The 19062-nt window shown below is 36.5% G+C and overlaps 2 protein-coding genes across 4 annotated transcripts in view; both read right to left on the bottom strand.

The window, feature by feature from the left end:
- LOC106873892 (adenosine deaminase 2) overlaps positions 1-14768 on the bottom strand; it is a 57360-nt gene extending 42592 nt beyond the window's left edge. The window contains exons 1-2 of the mRNA XM_089355359.1: positions 13754-14768; positions 365-520 (exon numbers count right to left, since the gene is read on the bottom strand). Of these exons, the coding sequence (XP_089211485.1) occupies positions 365-520; positions 13754-14120 (523 nt within the window). The 5' untranslated portion in view covers positions 14121-14768. The remainder of the gene's footprint in view (positions 1-364; positions 521-13753) is intronic.
- Positions 14769-18666: 3898 nt separating this feature from the next.
- The window catches only part of LOC106873894 (uncharacterized), a 155791-nt gene continuing 155395 nt past the window's right edge, over positions 18667-19062 (bottom strand). For all 3 annotated transcript variants that reach the window (XM_089355367.1, XM_089355366.1, XM_089355365.1), the window contains exon 4: positions 18667-18773. The gene's annotated coding sequence lies outside the window, so the exon portion shown is untranslated. The remainder of the gene's footprint in view (positions 18774-19062) is intronic.

Here is a 19062-nt window from a genome sequence, read left to right as displayed (position 1 = left end):
ATACTGTCTTGGAACAGGAGGTACACATTGATTAACGTAGTTCTCAGAAAATGTAGATTCTCCTGTCGCAATTTCTTCCTGAACAACCTATACAGATTATTTGCTTATAGTGATCAGATGCTGGGGGTCATTCCTTCCGTCAAGTAAACATTGCCTGTACAAGTGCTCAGTGGATCAACATTCTCTGCATTATAGATCTGTTTAAGTGGGACTGACCAGGGCTACTCACTCAAAAACGAGAACAAGCAACATCTATAACAACAACAAAAACAACTATAACCATCACCGGAACAACAACAACACACACACACACGCAAATGCATGCATAACGAGTGACTGAATGTTAGATAGACTTGCCACTTACCTCTTATCTTTGGTGGTAATTTCGGGCAAAATAGGAATTTGTAAACTATATACTTTTCCCGATCCCAACACATGTAACAATTCGGCATGTAAGTGGCAAATGAGATAAGCCAATCAACACTAGCCATTGCAGAGCCGTGGACGTGTAGCAGACCACCTAATAATAATAATAATAATAATAATAATAATAATAATAATAATAATAATAATAATGATAATAATGTTAATAATAATAATAATAATAATAATAATAATAATAATAATAATGATGATGATGATGATAATAATAATAATAATAACAACAACAATAATAATAATAATAATAATAATAATAATCCTTTCTACTAAAGCACAAGGCCAGAAATTTCGACCTCGGTGGAATTTGAACTCAGAACGTGCAGGCGTACGAAATACTGCTAAGCATTTTGCCCGGCGTGCTAACGATTCTGTCAGCTCGCCGCCTTTATAATAATAATAATAATAATAATAATAATAATAATAATAATAATAATGATAATAATAATAATAATAATAATAATAATAATAATAATAATAATAATAATAATAATAAGAAGAAGAAGAAAAATAAGAAGAAGAAGAAGAAGAAGAAGAAGAAGAAGAAGAAGAAGAAGAAGAAGAAGAAGAAGAAGGAGAAGAAGAAGAAGAAGAAGAAGAAGAAGAAGAAGAAGAAGAAGAAGGAATATATTCACAGACACGACAGAGCTGGGACCTATATACACTGGAAGCTATGCCAACACTATGGAATAACAACAGGAAAAAGATGGTATAAACACGCCAGAAAAGGTCACAGAAAACGAGAAAGCAACCATACTCTGGGATATGCCAATACACACAAATAGAGAAATTAAGGCAAATAGACCAGATATAGTTGTCAAAGATCATGAAGAAAAAAAATGCTTTCTAATTGATGTATCAATACCATCAGATACATCAATTAGAAAGAGTTGTCATCAATACCAGCAGATGACAACGTTTCTCTAAAAGAAATGGAAAAACTTTCAAAATACAAAGACCTGGAAATAGAGATAACTCGAATGTGGAATCTAAAAACAGAAACAATTCCTATCATAGTAGGTGCCTTAGGTATAATAAAAAATATTCAGACAAATACATAACAAAAACACCAGGACTTACAAATATATATAACATACAGAAAATTGCACTACTGGGTACTGCACACATTCTACGCAAAACACTTTCAATACAGTAAACATAAGAGCACCACAGCAAACCACAGCACATACCCAAGGCGCACAGAGCTGCGCTCGGTAGTGAAGTGAAAGCACGTTATAAAAATAAAACTACTGAACAATAATAATAATAATGTTTTCTTTATTAACTTCTAAGGGTTCACAAAATCCCGTCAAGGTTCGCCTAACTAATTCGCTAATCGGTCTCTGTAAACTTGGCACGCTTAGAATGACACGTTCAGCTTCCAGTAACCGGGTAATGTCTGCATATTTTTGAATATGTGTTAAGTGCCTGTTTGTGTTTATGGCCGTGTAATTAGTGATGCACTGGGCATACTCTTTATATTGTTGGTCTGGATTGCTGTGTTTTCGTTTGTTGAGGTGTTTGTAATGTTGGTGGTGCTTGTAGTGTTGGAGACGTTTATTAGTATGAAGTGAATGGGTGTGTGATGGTTTGTTGGTTTCTGTGTCTCCTCTTCTATCTTCTTGTTTTTAGTCTTGTACCGCACCTTTCAGTTCGTAATTTTTTCCTTTCTATTTTCACCGGGATCCATTCTGGTGGGTTTCCAAGACTGTTTTCTTCGCTAGATGAGTTTTCATAGTCGGAAAAGTCTGTGACAGTGTGGAAGGGTATGTCTACACAGTCAGGCATTTCTAGGCTGGTGGTTTGGTCGACTGATGTCGGTAAGTCTTCTTCTCTCAGTTACGATGGTGTAGGTATTGTTATAGTTTCTTTCAGTTGTGGTACCGCTGCTTGCTGCTGATGTTGAATGGATTTCTCCTGCTTCTCTTGGCACCGATGCTGTTGTTGTTGTTGGCGGTGTAGCTGCTGTTATTTTTGTTGTTGCTGTTGTGGTGTTAGAGCTGTCCGCAGCAGCGTTTTTTTTTTCTTGCATGGAACAGAAAGCTTTTAAATGGACTGTTTCGCCCCATTCTGTGGACTTGCAGAATTTTTATTTGGACCTCTATACTGAATTATACGGCTGCTACCAGCAAAGGACGCCCACTTGTGGTGAAACCTGTGGTACCTTTAATTTGACAACCTTCCGACAGGGTTAGAATTGGCCATAATCTCTCACTTTCGAGGGTTGTTGTGGCATTTTCTTTGGCTTTTTCTTCACTTACTTCAACTGTACCAAAGCGCCTCCCACGGGCGACACAAGGTTTTGAACCTCAGACCGGTCTCAGGCATTTTTCGATCTGGCCCTGCATCACTCCCTCTAATCTCCTCGTCTTGAATATTACACATTTATATATATATATATATATACCGGAGTAAGCACATGAAATGTGCAACAAGGTGGAAAAAAGAGTACTCAAATACCAGAGGTAGAGTAATATGCTTTATTTAAAAGCAGCAGAAATATAACAAAAGACTGTTACTCTGAGTTTCACGTTCCCGTTCATCGGACAGTTTTGTTAGAAATCTAACAAAACTGTCCGATGAACGGGAACGTGAAACTCAGAGTAACGGTTTTTTTTGTTATATTTCTGCTGCTTTTAAATAAAGTATATATATATATATATATATATATATATATATATATATATATATATAATACAAAGAATATATATGCATGTATACACACATATATGTACATACTTACATCTACATGTGTCTATAGATGCATATCAGGGTACAGGACGTTAGAACAATGAACTACAGACCACGGAACGAACACATAGGAAAACAGATAGCCACTTGGAATTAATCCTTCGTCAGCTGCCTCTATTCTAACTAGACGTTTCGAAGTTTGTACTTTATATATATATATATATATTTTTTTTTTCTTAGTGTCTTCTGGCATTTTCACCGTTGTGTTAAGGAAGACTGTGACTGTTCTGCCATTTTTTGTTGCTCAACATTTTTTTCCGTCAACTCGACATTTTCCATTTTCCGATGAACTTGTACGAAACCGCTCCCATTCTGTTTAGAAAAAAAGAACGGCTTCTGTTGTCGTTTTATTAATGTTTGTAGTGATGGTGGCGGCTATGGTGGTGCTGTGTTGGGGACGGTGATGGAGGTCGTGTTTATGTCATTTTTTAGATATACCTTGCTCGTCACTGTTGCTACTGATACTTCTGTTGTTGTTGTTGTTGCTGCTTGCTGCTGATTTGGCTCCGTTTCTCAACCGCATCAACTGGTGGTGGGAAAGCAATGTCATAGGGGCTATTTCAGCAGCCATCGCTTCCCTCAATTTGGGAAGATATATTCATATTTTTGTTTTGTAATTGTAAGTCTCAAAATTCGCCTAAAGAGCGAATCAAGACATGACAAAGTAGGCCAATATCTACACTGGTTAATATGTCGGCATTATAAAATCAAAACTGCAAATAAATGACATTTTTCTCCTGCTTTTATTATTTTTTCTTTTCCTTTTCTCTTTCTTTCTTTCTTTCCCTTTTCTCTTTCTTTCTTTCTTTCTTTCTTTCTTTCTTTCTATCTTTCTTTCTTTCTTTCTTTCTTTCTACCACATGATTTTGTAAATGAACAATTTGGTGCGTTTATTTTAATAGCTTACCAATGTATTACACTGAGTTTTTTTGCCCTAGGTGTCGGGAAGACACTCGGCAAGAATTGGAAACAAAATTGAAAGAAGAGGATAATAATAATAATAATAATAATAATAATAATAATAATAATAATAATAATAAACTCAATAGTAATGACGTTTTTATTACTGAATTAAGAAAGATCGTGACTGTACGGAATGGTTATGGATCTTTGGGATTTGACGGGCAACACTTGTTTTCTTAACGAAACACTTTCAAACTTGGGACACTGGTAGAATGTGTCATATAAAACAACTTCTTCTCTTAACCTTCTTAACAAAAAATTGTACATCGCAAGTTATTTCATGTTAAAGTTGTCGTATTTCTGTAATTTCAACCAATCACTGACGTCTATTCAGCTGAATATAGTTAGTGCTGTTCGGTGTCAAGTGTGTTATTCCCTGTTTAATTATGTCATTATTCCCTAGTAAGGGTTTAGGGTTTTAGGGTTAGGGTTTTAGGGTTAGGGTTTTAGGGCTAGGGTTTTAGGGTTAGGGTTTTAGGGTTAGGGTTCGGGTTCGGGTTAGGGTTAGGGTTAGGGTTGGGGTTATGGTTATGAGTTATAGGGCTAGAGTTAAGGTTATGGCAAAAATAATCATAACCCTAACCGTAATCCTAAAACTAACCCTAACTCTAAAACCCGAACCCTAACCCTAAAACCCTAAAGCTAAAACCAGTACAAACGCACGAACGATGTCATAAATAACAGTGACAAACGAAAAATATATCGCTGATAGTTGTTGTTGACAACGGATAGTTTTTGTTGACAAACAACGGCACTAATTTTATTCAAGGGAAAACAATCCCGTAACACCGTTGTTTATATTCCACGGCGTAATTGTTTTCACCTCAATAGACGTCAGTGATTGGTTGAAATTACCGAAATACGACAATTTTTTACATGAAATAACTTCGAATACAAATTTTTTTTATCTGTTCTATAACACAAAATATACAAGTATTCGAAGTTTGAAAGTGTTTCGGTACCAAAAACACTACATAAAAAAATGTTGCCCGTCAATGTTGCCATGGTTATATCGAGAACATCTTACATTTTAGTACTGCGCAGGCGTCACTTAAGTAATCCTCCATTCCGTTTCTCTTATTCGTTTTTATATAATTTAATGAATGACATTAATGCTTCATCAGGATGTATTGGTAAGAAGATTGTTAAGAGTGTCTTTACAAGAGTTTAAAAAGTACCAAAATTTTCGGGAATGCAAATTCTAAGTTCTCAGAAATTTCTGGTATTAATGTTTATTCACGATTATTGTAGACGTGTCCGTTCAATTTTCTCCAAAATTAGTTGTTACTAGACTACTCGTGACCCATTGGGTCACCTGGAAATTCCGAGTTTCCCAGCAATGAAGTTTTATTTCGTGGTTTTTTTTTTCTTTTCCAGGTTATTTCGCATGGTTTCAACGAATGTGACATCGAAATCACACGTAAACGGCTCCTTTCCCCAGAAAAGGAAAGATTTGGCTACTATTTCCTGCACTTCTTGCTACCATGTAAAAGGTATTTCGGGTCCTTTATTGCAAATAGCTGTTACGTGGTAGCAGGGTGTGCTAGAAATAGCAGCCAAATCTTTGGAGGTGTGATATGTTGAATGCACTCAAAAGATTTTTTGTACTAGTATTCCTTTGGGACGAACTTGTGGCCTGACACTGCTGATCTGAAATACTCCATGGGATGATCCCATGTCTACGCTGGGTCATTCAAGAAATACGATCGGTACCTGCTTGATTGGTGGAACTGTCCGGCTAGCTCCACACAATCCTAAAATTCGAAGAAAACAGTCAACAATAAACTGTAACCCGTAGGACTTTCTGACGCCTAACGAAAAATTACCTTGAATTTTTTTAGGAGTGCGGCCCGTCTGATGATGAGCCGCATCTCATGCAACCTGCTTCTTGATAAAGGTCCAAAGTATTATACAAGTTTCCCAATAGCGCTAAATAGCGAACGTTTCAAAGAAAACTTCTTGTCATCCGAAGAAATCTGACATAGACGGCTACAAATTTGAAGGCACCGTTTTTACTGCTGTTCAGACTTGACATCAAGGTTATGGAAAATCGAAATAACACTACTATCCTTCCACACTGCCTCTCAATTTTGATTGATTAACACTGACGCACAAATCTCGTAGCTGTCGAAGATGGGCGCTAAGGTGTGCGTACATATGAATGTATGCAATCCATATCTGCGCCCTGAGTGTTTTAGCATACACACGCATATATACATATATATATGTGTGTGTGTGTGTGTTTGTGTATGTGTGTGTGTGTATACGCACACATAAGCATATACATACATACAGACAGAAATCTGCATGAAGTTTCTAGCTGCTGCATCAGAACACTAGCCTCATTAGCATCGGATATTCGGTATAAATTTAAAAGGAAGTTCTCCTAGAAATCCCGTCCTTTATCTATTGCTTCTAGAATGTCCGAGCTGACATTTGCGCCCAACCCCACCTGATTTTTTTCTCTAAATTTCTTTCGTTTCAATACAGGAGACTAAGATTTCGCCTGAAAAGCACGTTCTCAAGATTTTTATTTTCTCCCTCTCCATCCCAATTTCTTCATTTTTTTTACTGTTTGCGAATTTTTTCTTGGTAATCCACGGAGAAAAAAAAAAGAGAGCACGAATCTTTAAGAATTTTCTTCTCTCTTTTTCCTTACAGAAACGGTAAAATCCCCTTCCCAAACATCCACCCATCACCTCATCACTTTCAGAACGCTACAAACACCCAATGTCGCACTTTTAGCTTTTTGGAAAGTGGAGAAGTTTCTTCAGAAATAATGTCGTTTACCTGTTGTTTCTAGCATGTCGGTTTTTATGATGGTGCTCTAATATTTTTATGCCTGCTATTCCAGTACAATGCACGCATGCGTGTAATATCAGACGAAAGTGAAACATTGGGTGTTTTTGATTTTGAAAGTAGGTAGGTGATGGGTGGGCAAGTTGGGGGAAAGTGCACTGAGTGTTTCTTGAAGAAAAATTAAACTTAAAAAAACATATTTCCTAGAATCGTAATCTCTGTATTTTTCTACATGGATAAAGAACAAAATATATTTATATAAAAAATTACAAATTAAGAAATTGCGGTGGAGTCAAGGGGAAATTAAACTTTTGAAAACGGGAATTCTGCGCAAAATCGTATTAACCCCCATTTATACGGTGAAACAATACATAGCTTGTGATCCTTCTTAAGAACAGAAAGCATTTTCATGCAAATCCATGCAAATTTTACCTCACCCTTCACTTTTAAACAAACAATAACTTCCATTACCCCAGTAATCCAGTTCACTATATATCGGCGGTGCTGATTCTGCCCATAAGGAAGGAACAAAAAATACAGTATGACTGTAGGACATAATACTCGGGCAATGCTATAATCCACAACGAGCCATTTTTAGGTCACTTGGCCATTTAACATCCTACTACAATCCTACCATCCTGCATTCACTTATTATTCTTTCTCTTCTTCATCGTCTTCTTCTTCTTCATCGTCTTCTTCTTCATCGTCTTCTTTTTCTTCATCGTCTTCTTCTTCTTCATCGTCTTCTTCTTCCATTCCACCACCTCTTCCCTTACTTTATTACTACTACTGCTGTTTAGAATAACACCTACGCCAATATTATAAACAATACATTCAAAAGAGATATCTCAAGAATTCAATCACTACTACCATCCACAACAAGTCACTTTCAGGGAACTTGACCATTTAGCATCTTACTACTATCATAGCACTCCCGTATTATTTTCTTGTTGTTGTTGTTGTTGTTGTTGTTGTTCTTCTTCTTCTTCTTCTTGTTCTTCTTCTTCTTCTTCTTCTTCTTCTTCTTCTTCTTCTTCTCTGCCAAGAATTCACAACGACCTCGAACCCACAAGAGTAAACTGGAGAGACAGAGACAGGCAGAAACAAGAAGATGCCCCTTGTATTTGAATACCATGTAAATATTCTTTTAAATACTTTTCATTTAATTTTTCCCAAATTTAATTGCTTTCCATATTTACAGTTGAGAAAGTCTCAATGACCCAAACCGAAACTGAAATGTTTTTTATAAAATTATTTTAGCATAATCTACCTTGACTTTTTTCCATATATATATCAACTCGTGTGTACCTTGTCAACCTTCTACACACACACACACACACACACACACACACACACACACACACACACACACACACACACACACACACACACACACACACATATATATTAATGTTTGTTTTATGTTTGGTTATAATAAAAGCAGTTTTACATTAATCTGATGGATAACCCTATACTTTTGTGGAGTACAAATTTATCATTCTTATACAAGAATATTCTTGACAGTGACTTCAATGTTTCAGTCAGCTAAGCCAACGTCGGATTAGATGGTCGAAATTTCCAAGCCACTGTCAAGATTATTCTTGCATAAGAGTAATACACACACACACACACACACACACACACACACACACACACACACACACACACACACACACACGCACACATCTACAGCCACATCGTTTCGGGTCCAGTTTCCTTGCGTAGCACTTAGGGCAAGTATCTTTTATCATGGCCCTCGGGCTTTGTGAATGAATTTGGTAGAAGGAACCTGTGTGGGAGCACGTCGGGTAAACGTATATTCAGACACGCGAGCATATTTTTTGTGTATGTTCCCTCTACCGTTTGAAAACCGAAGTTCGTTTGTTGACGTCCCTGCCCGTTACTCAATGGTTCTGCAATGGGGAACGAGAGAATAAGGAGTAGAAATGATAAAAGAAATACTGGGGTCGATTTGTTGGACTAAACTCTTGAAGGCAGTGCTCCGTCGTGGTTGTAGCCTAATGACTGAAACAAGTAAAAAATAAAGTATATATCGAATTTTTTATCGAAACTTTTCTGCTACAAACTTCAGACCTCCTATACACATAAAATATGAGCTTACCGTATGCATTACTCTGTTGCGTGGAGCGGCAATGGCCCGGTGGTTAGGGCAGCGAACTCGCGGTCATAGGATCGCGGTTTCGATTCCCAGACCGGCGTTGTGTGTTTATTGAGCGAAAACACCTAAAGCTCCACAAGGCTCCGGCAGAGGATGGTGGTGAACCCTGCTGTACTCTTTCACCACAACTTTCTCTTACTTCCTGTTTCTGTTGTGCCTGTATTTCAAAGGGCCAGCCTTGTCACGCTGAATATCATTGTCACACTGTGTCACGCTGAATATCCCGAGAACTACGTTAAGGGTACACGTGTCTGTGGAGTGCTCAGCCACTTGCACGTTAATTTCACGAGCAGACTGTTCCGTTGATCGGATCAACTGGAACCCTCGACGTCGTAAGCGACGGAGTGCCAACAACAACTCTGTTGCAATCTCATCCTACGACATTATAAATTAAAAACTCATGCTATAATAAAGAAATCATCTTTATTACAGACACAGTTGAATTATATCACGAATATCTCACCGACATTTTTTGTTACAAGCAAATAGAGTTGCCTCCCCTATACTCCATCCTCGTCCTAGAACATATCCACTAAGATATTTTACACACGAATGGTCTGTATTTTGCTGCAACAATAATTCTATAGGTAGTGGGAAAACCCCTACTTTCTTTGTCTGTAATTTCTTGACGCCAATTTACATTTATGTTGTTTCTTCAATTATGATATTTCGTTCGTTTTTATATTTCAGGCGATCTAAAAAATTTTTTCTAGTACTTCGAGTTGCTTACTAAGTGGAACGATTGGTTCCCATTATTAGTACAAAACAAATATATTTATTGCACGTTACTAAATTCGTATTGAGTCCTTTACAACAGTTTTGCGGTTCCCTTTGTTTTAACGAACGAAAACATTCTAATCTCTCTCTCTCTCTCTCTCTCTCTCTCTCTCTCTCTCTCTCTCTCTCTCTCTCTCTCTCTATCTATCTATCTATATATCTATCTATCATCTAAACATACATGCACACGCATACACACTCACATATATGAATATGTGCATACATACATTCATACATACATATATACATACATACATACATACATGCGTACATATACACTTCGTTAATCGTTAATCCGTTAACGTTAGCTTTTTATTGAAAAAGGCATAACTACAGTTTAATACCCCATCGATTTTGTTGCTCCATAACTTCCAAAAAAAAAAAAGGGTAACTTTCACCAAATAATCACTTATATCCTGTAAATTGAGTGAATGTAAAGATTTGTTTCCGAGGAGTTGGGGACAGGAGTTTCGAAAAATTCACAGGATCCGACATTTTCCCCTTCCTAACTTTCTGGAAAGTAGGAATTTTAAAATGAAATTTTATACAAATACCTTTCAAACGGTGTTGACTACGATTACAAAGAAATTTGTAGGCAAAATGTTTGGAAGGGGTGGGTAGAGTTTCTGGAAAACGGAGTTTGGGATCAGACGGCCCATATAAGTTGGAATTTCTCCGTTTTGACGGTGATTTTTTTTCCAATGTTTTTCACCAAAATCTTCAGAAAGTTTTCTTTTTTTTTTCACTCCTGCTACTCCCTCAACACCCCAGTCCAAAATGATTTTGGCCGTATTTTTTTCTCATTACGCTCTTTAAACTCCCGAGAGAAACGTTTTCGGTTAAAAAGAAATTGCTAATAATTTCAGAGAAAAATGTTTGATTTAAGGGAGATCTGGCTGTTGTTTCTAGCACATCCCAAAACCTCCCTCCTCGTTTCTTTCTCACTCACACATCTATTGGTATTTTTCAATATTTTTCTCCCAATGAACACATTTTATGGAATGATGATGTCAAAGTAACACAAGTCTAGTCCCAACCGAGCGAGGCCGTGTTATGTGTGTATATAAGAAAAAAAACCCACCTAAAAATATCTTTAGTGTTCATATTAATCTGGCAAATGTAATGCTTATTTCACGTTGTTTTGAATTATTCAGGTTCAAATGGGGTGTCCACAATATTTGCTGTAACTTTGTAAATTTTTTACATACGGATTTGAAATTTTGTCAGTGGATGCTTTATATATCACTGGTTTATAGTTATGTAATTTTAGCTGATCTTGCTGAGCAAATTTGACTTTTATGGGCAAGTAAATTTAATAAACAGATGTAAAAGCAATAACATTATGGATAAATACTAAAATTGAAATTCTTAATGCATCTTACCTGTTTGATTTGTTACTAAATTTATCCCAGATGATAACCGACAAAAATTTTGCCACTTTTCAATATGAGGTACGTTAATTTGAATGATCGGTACAAGATTTTATTCTTTCCGTTAATATTTCGTACCTCGGTGTGGAGTAATTTTTTTCCACAGTTTTTTTTTCGAGTGCATTCAACGTATCTGACCTCTAAACCCGCCGCAAACCACTTTTTTTCGGAAAAGAAAGGAGGGAGAGGTTGTGGGGACCTCGAAGTTTCCCACCAAGGGAATTTTGTTTCGCGGGTCTTTTTTTCTTTTCCAGGTTATTTTGCACGCTTTCAGCGAATGTGATATCGAAATCACGCGTAAACGACTCCTTTTTCCAGAAAAGGAAAGATTTGGCTGCTGTTTCTAGCATGTCCTGCTACCACGTAACAGCTATTTGCGTTCACACTGAAATATTTACCAACTCTTTTTCCTTCCATTTATTTTTTCCACTTTATAGAAGTCAATATTTTCTCTGTTGGCATCCACCTCAGTTGATTTTGCTTTTCTCACAGTTCTGTGCTTTCTGGAAGAAGAGCCCTCACATTATCTAAAAGCTACAAGATTTCACTAATGTGATTTGTTTATTTTTTTAAAAAGATTTCGTAGAAGAATTAAATACAACGGGTTTTGGCCGGTTTAAACACTACAAAGTTAAAAAGTGCCTGAACTATAAAATCAGCTTTTTTTAGCCTTTTTGAGATCTTTAGAACCCCCAAACTATAGTTTTTCTTTTTTGTTTTTTGCTTTAGAATTTTAAAATGCTGATTTCATAGTTTTAAATTTTAAAGGACCTAAAAAAGGTTGATTTCATAGTTTTGGCCCTTTTGTAGGTTTTTAAAGGCTTTTAGAGCCAGAAAAGGGTAAAAAAGAAAGAAAGAAAAAAAAATTCAAGTGAAACGCAATTAACTAAAATTTGAAAACAATGGAAACTTTTAAACATTTACTGGTTTCTATGAAATTTTTGGGTTAACTGACTTGAAAAAAAAAATCTTGAAATACTAAAGAGTAAATTTATTCAATAAAATCGTCATTGGCTTCAATCACGGCCTCCAGATAGCTTCGGAATCACCTGCAACTCTTCTGGACAGTCTCTTTGTTTAAGTTGGTGAATACTGCCATAATCCTTGCCTTCAGTTCATCTTTGGTGTTACAAGGATTTTATTGATTTCTTGCTCAACTGCGCCCCACACATAATAATCAAGGGGGTTGCAATCTGGAGAGTTAGGTGGCCAGATGTTAGGGGTGATGTGGCCGCTGAAATTGTCTGACAGCCATGACTGGCTTCTCCTGCTTGTGTGGCATGGTGCAGAGTCCTGTTGCAAGACACAGGGTCTTCCAGCAGTCACCCGCTTCATCCAGAGCTGCACTATCTCCTCCAGGCACTTGACGTAGGCCTTCCGCGTTGAATCTGAGGCCGTGTGGGAAGATGAATGGAGGCATAACGTCGCCATCACTAGTGATCACTCCAAACACCATGATGTTAACTGGATGTTTGATTTTTATCATTCTCAGTACATGTTATGGGAACACGGTAAGCCAACGGTTGTTCCGTGTGTTCATCATCTGATCCTAACAGAATTTTTTCTCGTCTGAGCAAAACCAAAGCATGTTCGGTTGAAGGGGATGCTTGAGTTTGTTCAAAAGCTTCGTAGCGCGGCATTTCCTCTTGTCCTTGATGGCTTGGGATAAAAATTGGCCCTTTCTCATCTTGTACGAGGAATACCGAATGTGTTCGTGCTCTACCTGCCTGATAATAAATTCAGACACACACATGTCTCTGGCGATGGGCCTGATTGACTTGGTGGGATCGTTGTCAATCATGGCCTGGATCTCACCAAAAATTTCAGGAGTTCTTTTCTAATCAGAGCAATCAGAGTGAATTTTCTGAGCTGCCGTGACTTCGTAATATCATCATTAGACTCATCCAACTCTTTCCTCAGGTTGACACCCAAACTCTCTGAAATGTTTGCATTGGAGCTTCCGGCACAAATGCTAAGTAGTACACATGTCGTTTCCAAAATTTTCTGACAGAGTGAATTGCGTCATAATGCTGTTTTTGCTCACAGACGGCGCAGTCGACAAAATCAAAAGAAAAAAATTTGCATGCGCAAAATGAAAATTATAAAATGGCGATGGTGGGGGAACAAACACAAGCACAAAGATAAACACACATATACATACACTCAAATACACCCACACACCCACAGAGTTCCCTTTGTATCCATTTTCTTTCAAGTAGACGTTGAACTGTAAATGTTTGGACTGAACATTGGTTGCATTGATCTTAACAACTACGAGATAGCTTGCCAAGGTGAATGTCACTGATCCCGTATCTTCCATAAAAACAAACTAAAATTATTTAGTGAACTTCCATAAAAACAGTGAACTTCCATAAAAACAAACTAAAATTATTTAGAAATAAATGATGTTGCTCACCTTTAGGCATCTTCTGGAGAAAATGAAAGATTTTGCTCCGATCAATTTGCTTTTTGGCATCAGTAAATAACATGGATGAGGGGTACATTTCCACTCCTGATTCGTATAGTTTCATCTCTCGGTCTTTTAACTTCATCAAATAATCATTTACTTGCCTTTCGTCGCGGTTCAAAGTCAAATGCGATCCAAAACGCTGGTCGTTTTCCTTGTTTATGATTTCACGGCGTTCCGTTTCGTATGTTTCATCAGTAGAAGACAGTATAATCATTGGTAAAATACAAAGCATCGACAACAATGTTATGCAACTGGACTGCAAAATTTTCATATTTGCAAATTTATGAAGAAACACAACTACAAGAACTACCATTAAAACCTATATAAAAAAATGATATGGATGAAATCTTAATTTTAACGTTCCGTTTGACGACACTGAATTTACTCAACGAAAGAATTCTTGGTTTCCTTGGATTCTACTGTACGAATGTATGTAATATTGACAATACTATAAAATTCATAAACAAACGCTGCTATGAATTCTGCTGATGTCATTAGTCATTCCTTAGAATTCATGTTAACTTACATCTAAACAAGAATTTGTTTTCTATTTTTCTAAAGCTATCTCTTTTTCCCAATATTCACTGTATGATGTGAAAAATATTGAGCTTAAAAATATTAAGTTTCTGTTCCAACTCTCTCCAAGTAGTTAATATCTCCCTGTTAAGAATGATTGTTAACTGGCATTATATATATATATAAATCAACCACTGCTTAGAAATTTATCTCTCTACTGCCAATAATAGCTAAGAAATCGTAAAACAATGATACTAGTTCTTTAAGTCTACAAGCAACAGTAAATTTTTTTATGAGTACTTAACAACGAAGTTAGAAGAGAAATGGTCGAGAATATATTGGGCAGTAAAATAATTTATCCTGACCCCCACTGCAGCAGATGTTTAGGTTTGTCTAGACAGCACACAATTCAACGTGATTTTTTTTTAACAAAGAGAACCCGCACATGGTCGCCCGACCTGTTTGAAGTAACAAACAAATGTCCTTGAAAATGACATCTGTCGTACAGGTTAGATAAGACTAGAATGTTTTTTAATTATATATTTGCTTAACTAGAGATCATTTGGTGGGGTCAAACAACTAGCTCATCTTGAGCCAGGGTGGGAGCTTATGAGCTAGGGACAACCTTTTTAGAACAGAGCAAACTGCAAGTACATAAAAACGCTTCGGGTGCATCTTTGTCGAAAAAAATATTAAATCGTTAATTTTACAAATTCTTAGATATGTGACATTAAATATCTGCTTTGGCCTTATTAGGCCAGTAGCATTTTTTGTCATCCACGATTTAAGGAACTTATTCAGCAAAGCTTTTCACATTTGAATGCAAGTTCGTTCTTCCCTGCCGTTCTGCATGGTTATTCGATCAGTTTTAACATAGCAGCAAAATCTTACTCAAATCGTACCGTAACCTTTTAAAAAATGAAGAGTATTTTTTTATTATTATTATACCTGTGTCGTGAGACAAGTGTATATATGTAAAAATCTACCTGAAAAGTTTACAGAATTGGTGGTGGCGCAAAAGTGTAAAAAAAATGAAGTCTTTTGGACGAAAATTTCTTTTCTCAGACGGAAACAACAATCCGATGCCTTGCCCTTTTTCTTCTCTATGAAGTATTGCTAGCTATTCCGAAAGTTCGCCAATCAGAGTTTACAACCATCTAACGAGACAAGTGTAACAGTATATATTTACTAAATGAAGGGCACACTCGATAACCTAATCTTAGATTATAGTACGTTTGAAGAAAAAGATATTAGATGTCATTGGAACCATTTGATCAGAGATCTGCTTTATTGACCTCTGGCTAAACTACATTATCGACTTAATTCAATTGGAGAATATTGACTATTTTCATGTAGAAGTTTTATCTGTTGGGAAACTATTGTTTTATCCAGAGGCGCTTTGTTTCTCATTCGTTTAACCACGAGTACCTGGAGCAGGACATTCTGGATAACCGGATTACTTTTCCAAACTGTAACTGATTCTTTTACTTATATGTGCATCATCGTTTTCTCCTTCGAGTATTGAATAAAAGGAGTTTTAAAGTTTAGCAATTTGTTAGAAAACAATTAAGATTTTTGGCCTATTACCGCTACTGAAGGATGTTGTTCAATGCATCAATTTAAACAATGATGAATATAAATAAACCATTCTTCTGAAAATATAAGGCTGACTATCATTGTCAAAATAAGCCTCTAATTATGTCTTTAAATGTTTGGAAGACATTAACGGTAAGTTGTAAAATTTATAGATTTTATTTCTCAAGACTAGATATTAGTTATAGGTGCTGGCATAGTTGTGTGGTTAAGCAGCTTACTTCGCAACATCACGGTTTCGGGTTCAAATAAACTGCGTGGTGCTTCGGATAATTGTGTTGCACCATAGCATTCAGTCGACCAAAGTCTAATGCGTGAAATTTGCTCGACAGAGGCTATGTGAAAATCCATTGGAAGGATAGTTCCTGTTCTTTGTGTGGTGGGTTTAACCGGTCGCTTGGTTTAACACCTCCACATGCCGTTTGGTAGCCTTTAGCAGAATCCACTCTATTATAAACTTTTGAGCCAAACCTCCGACTTGAGAGCAACTTCCAACCTTTATCTCATCTGTCTAGAAGGTACTGAAAAGAGATTATGGGCGCTGTCCTTTCTTTGACTAAACCATGTAAAAGAAGAACTGTAAAGTAACTGAAACCGAACAGAAATAGGAGATAGTGATAATCAAAACACATTTCAACGATATTAATAATGCAAATAAATTGGGTTCGTTTTCATACACAAGAAAACGAACATGATTTTCAATATAGATCTATTCGAAATTTATTATTTAAATTCAAAATAATTTTGCTTTTTTGTAATAATTTTAACATGTCTAAAATAATTAATATGCCTTAATACTATTCTATAGATTTCTGTTTTTAATAATTTTAATCAATAGAAATATCGAGATGATAGCTACAGTAAATATGAAGAATTTTTCGTCAGATCTAACAATCTTAGACAATTTCTCTGGGTAATTCCTCCGACTAAATCGGGTTATCTATTCATTAAAGAGCAAGGAGAAAACAAGGGCGAAAACAAATATTTCAGTCATTTACAGAAAATAACTTATATAAGCATATTCATATGGGGTTGGTTTATTGTCCATACGATTATAGTGCATCTAATACAGTCAGATAGTGCGATAAAGTCAGCGCGGGTATAAAGTTGTTAGTCAATAAATTTTAATTACGTAAAATTACATTGTTCGTGAAATAAATCTAATGCCATTTTAATTGTATATTTAGGAGCAATTTTCTTTATTAGATTGCATACAATTCAATGCGGCCTTCCAATATACACTTGGCTAAAACAAATTAGCATTGTTATTGCTGTCTTACTCAGTACAAGACAGCCACTTTATATATGTATGTATGTTTAATGTCGTTTAAGGAAATGGACGGTCATGTTATCTGTATATGTTTGTTGTAGGCAAAAGACGATCACGTTTAAGGAAGGGAGAAGCCACTTGTGTTTGCTGTTACGTTTACAGAAAGGAGTTGCCAATCCAGGAAAGGAGTTGCACTGGGTGATCTAAATTCGCGCTACGTTACTGATCCAACTTTCCATTCCATGGAGTATTTTCTTTATTTTTATATCACACATGATTTAATCAAACGCTGTTGTTTTTACCATTTTGTAATCAAACGAAGCACGAACGATTCTTTCTTTTTCGTTTTCGTTTTCGCACTTGAGCATCATCTAGCACCAGCTTGTTAATTATGCTGTGACAAATCACTCCAGGCATCTCCAACAATTCGTTACGCATCAATTCTGTGAAAATGTTTGTAAATTTCCTGAACATATGTAATGGGGATCTGTCAATATATATTTTTGTTTGTACCTCTGGTTAGAATTATCAAAGTAAGTGACTGGAAGAATTGCCAAAGCGTTGGAATAAGACGCCTTACGGCATTTTCTCCTACTCTCAAGTCCTATAAAGTCAACTTCACCGCTCATCCTTGATGTGGTGGTGGTGGGGTGGGGTTTGGACAAAGTGCGTTGCAGTTTTTGTCTGGATACTCCATTTCTAAGTTCGTATGTGACGACACTGGTACCGAGTGGCATCGGTCCTTACATTTGGGGACATCATCGGAAGAACAAGAAAGGCTACATGGGTACACCCTGATCTGTTTCTGAAAATATGTTACTTGTTAAACAGAGCCGAGCTAATCCGTCTCATTAAAAATGTGTCTCTAATACACAAGTCTCTCCGAGATGTTTCTCTGAGCTAAAATCTTATAGCTAGTGCCATTCCATGTTTGAGTACACATTATAAATGTCATACACGTCAGAATTTCAAATTAGGTTAAATCGAACTTTTACATAGGCACATGACCAGAAATATAGTGGGCGAGGGCAATCAATTATATTGACCTAAGTACGTGACTACCACAGCGCTGATTGAACTCTTTAAGTTAAAGTAATAACAAATAATACATGTTTATTGTCTGATCTTTCCTATTGAGCCATTTTATACGATATTCTTCACAAGGGCGTATGCCGACAGTGTTCGATATGGTGAGGAAGTACACTGACAATGTCCGACATGATGATGGAGTGCGCTGGAAAACAAAAAGATTGGAAATCTCTGCTGTACAAGATGAGTCAATGAGACAGCATGTAACGTAATCGTTTAACCGACTAAATCTTAAATTTACACCTTATCTTTTTCAAAAGAGATGGATACTTTAGATAATGTGTAGTCCTCGATGCACGCGCGCGCAAACACGCACACGCACACATAATACCAAAAAGTTTTAAAGTAAATTGTAACAAGGTAAAAAATAACTAAACCACGGAGAACCCAATTACAAACAAATATGCTTTATTTTTATATTGCTTTACAATTCTTGCTTTGTAGCTGTTTTAAGTTGCCAGCGCCTTCATTACCGGTTAAAATGGATACATAGCATACCTAGATAAGTAAAGAAGAAAAAAGGAAGTTAGTGCAAGAAGCAACATGTATAAGGAATCAGTATAGTGGATTACGTTATCTTTAGGATGCCTGTTTTATCTAAATCCCTCCTCCATACGAAGCAGAGAGAGGTGAAGTTGATCCCAAGAGAAATTAAAACTTAGAATACAGAAAGAGAATTCAGTTTAGGATCAGTTTAGAATTCAGTTTAGGATCACGAGTAAGCCACTAGAGTTTCACGTGATTGATCTATTCTATAAATCGACCAATCAGCGTGAAGATGTGACGT

Source organism: Octopus bimaculoides, chromosome 7 (assembly GCF_046866305.1).
Source record: "Octopus bimaculoides isolate indiv1 chromosome 7, ASM4686630v1, whole genome shotgun sequence".
Classification (NCBI taxonomy): Eukaryota; Metazoa; Mollusca; class Cephalopoda; order Octopoda; family Octopodidae; genus Octopus; species Octopus bimaculoides.
This window is presented reverse-complemented; position numbering and strand designations above follow the sequence as displayed.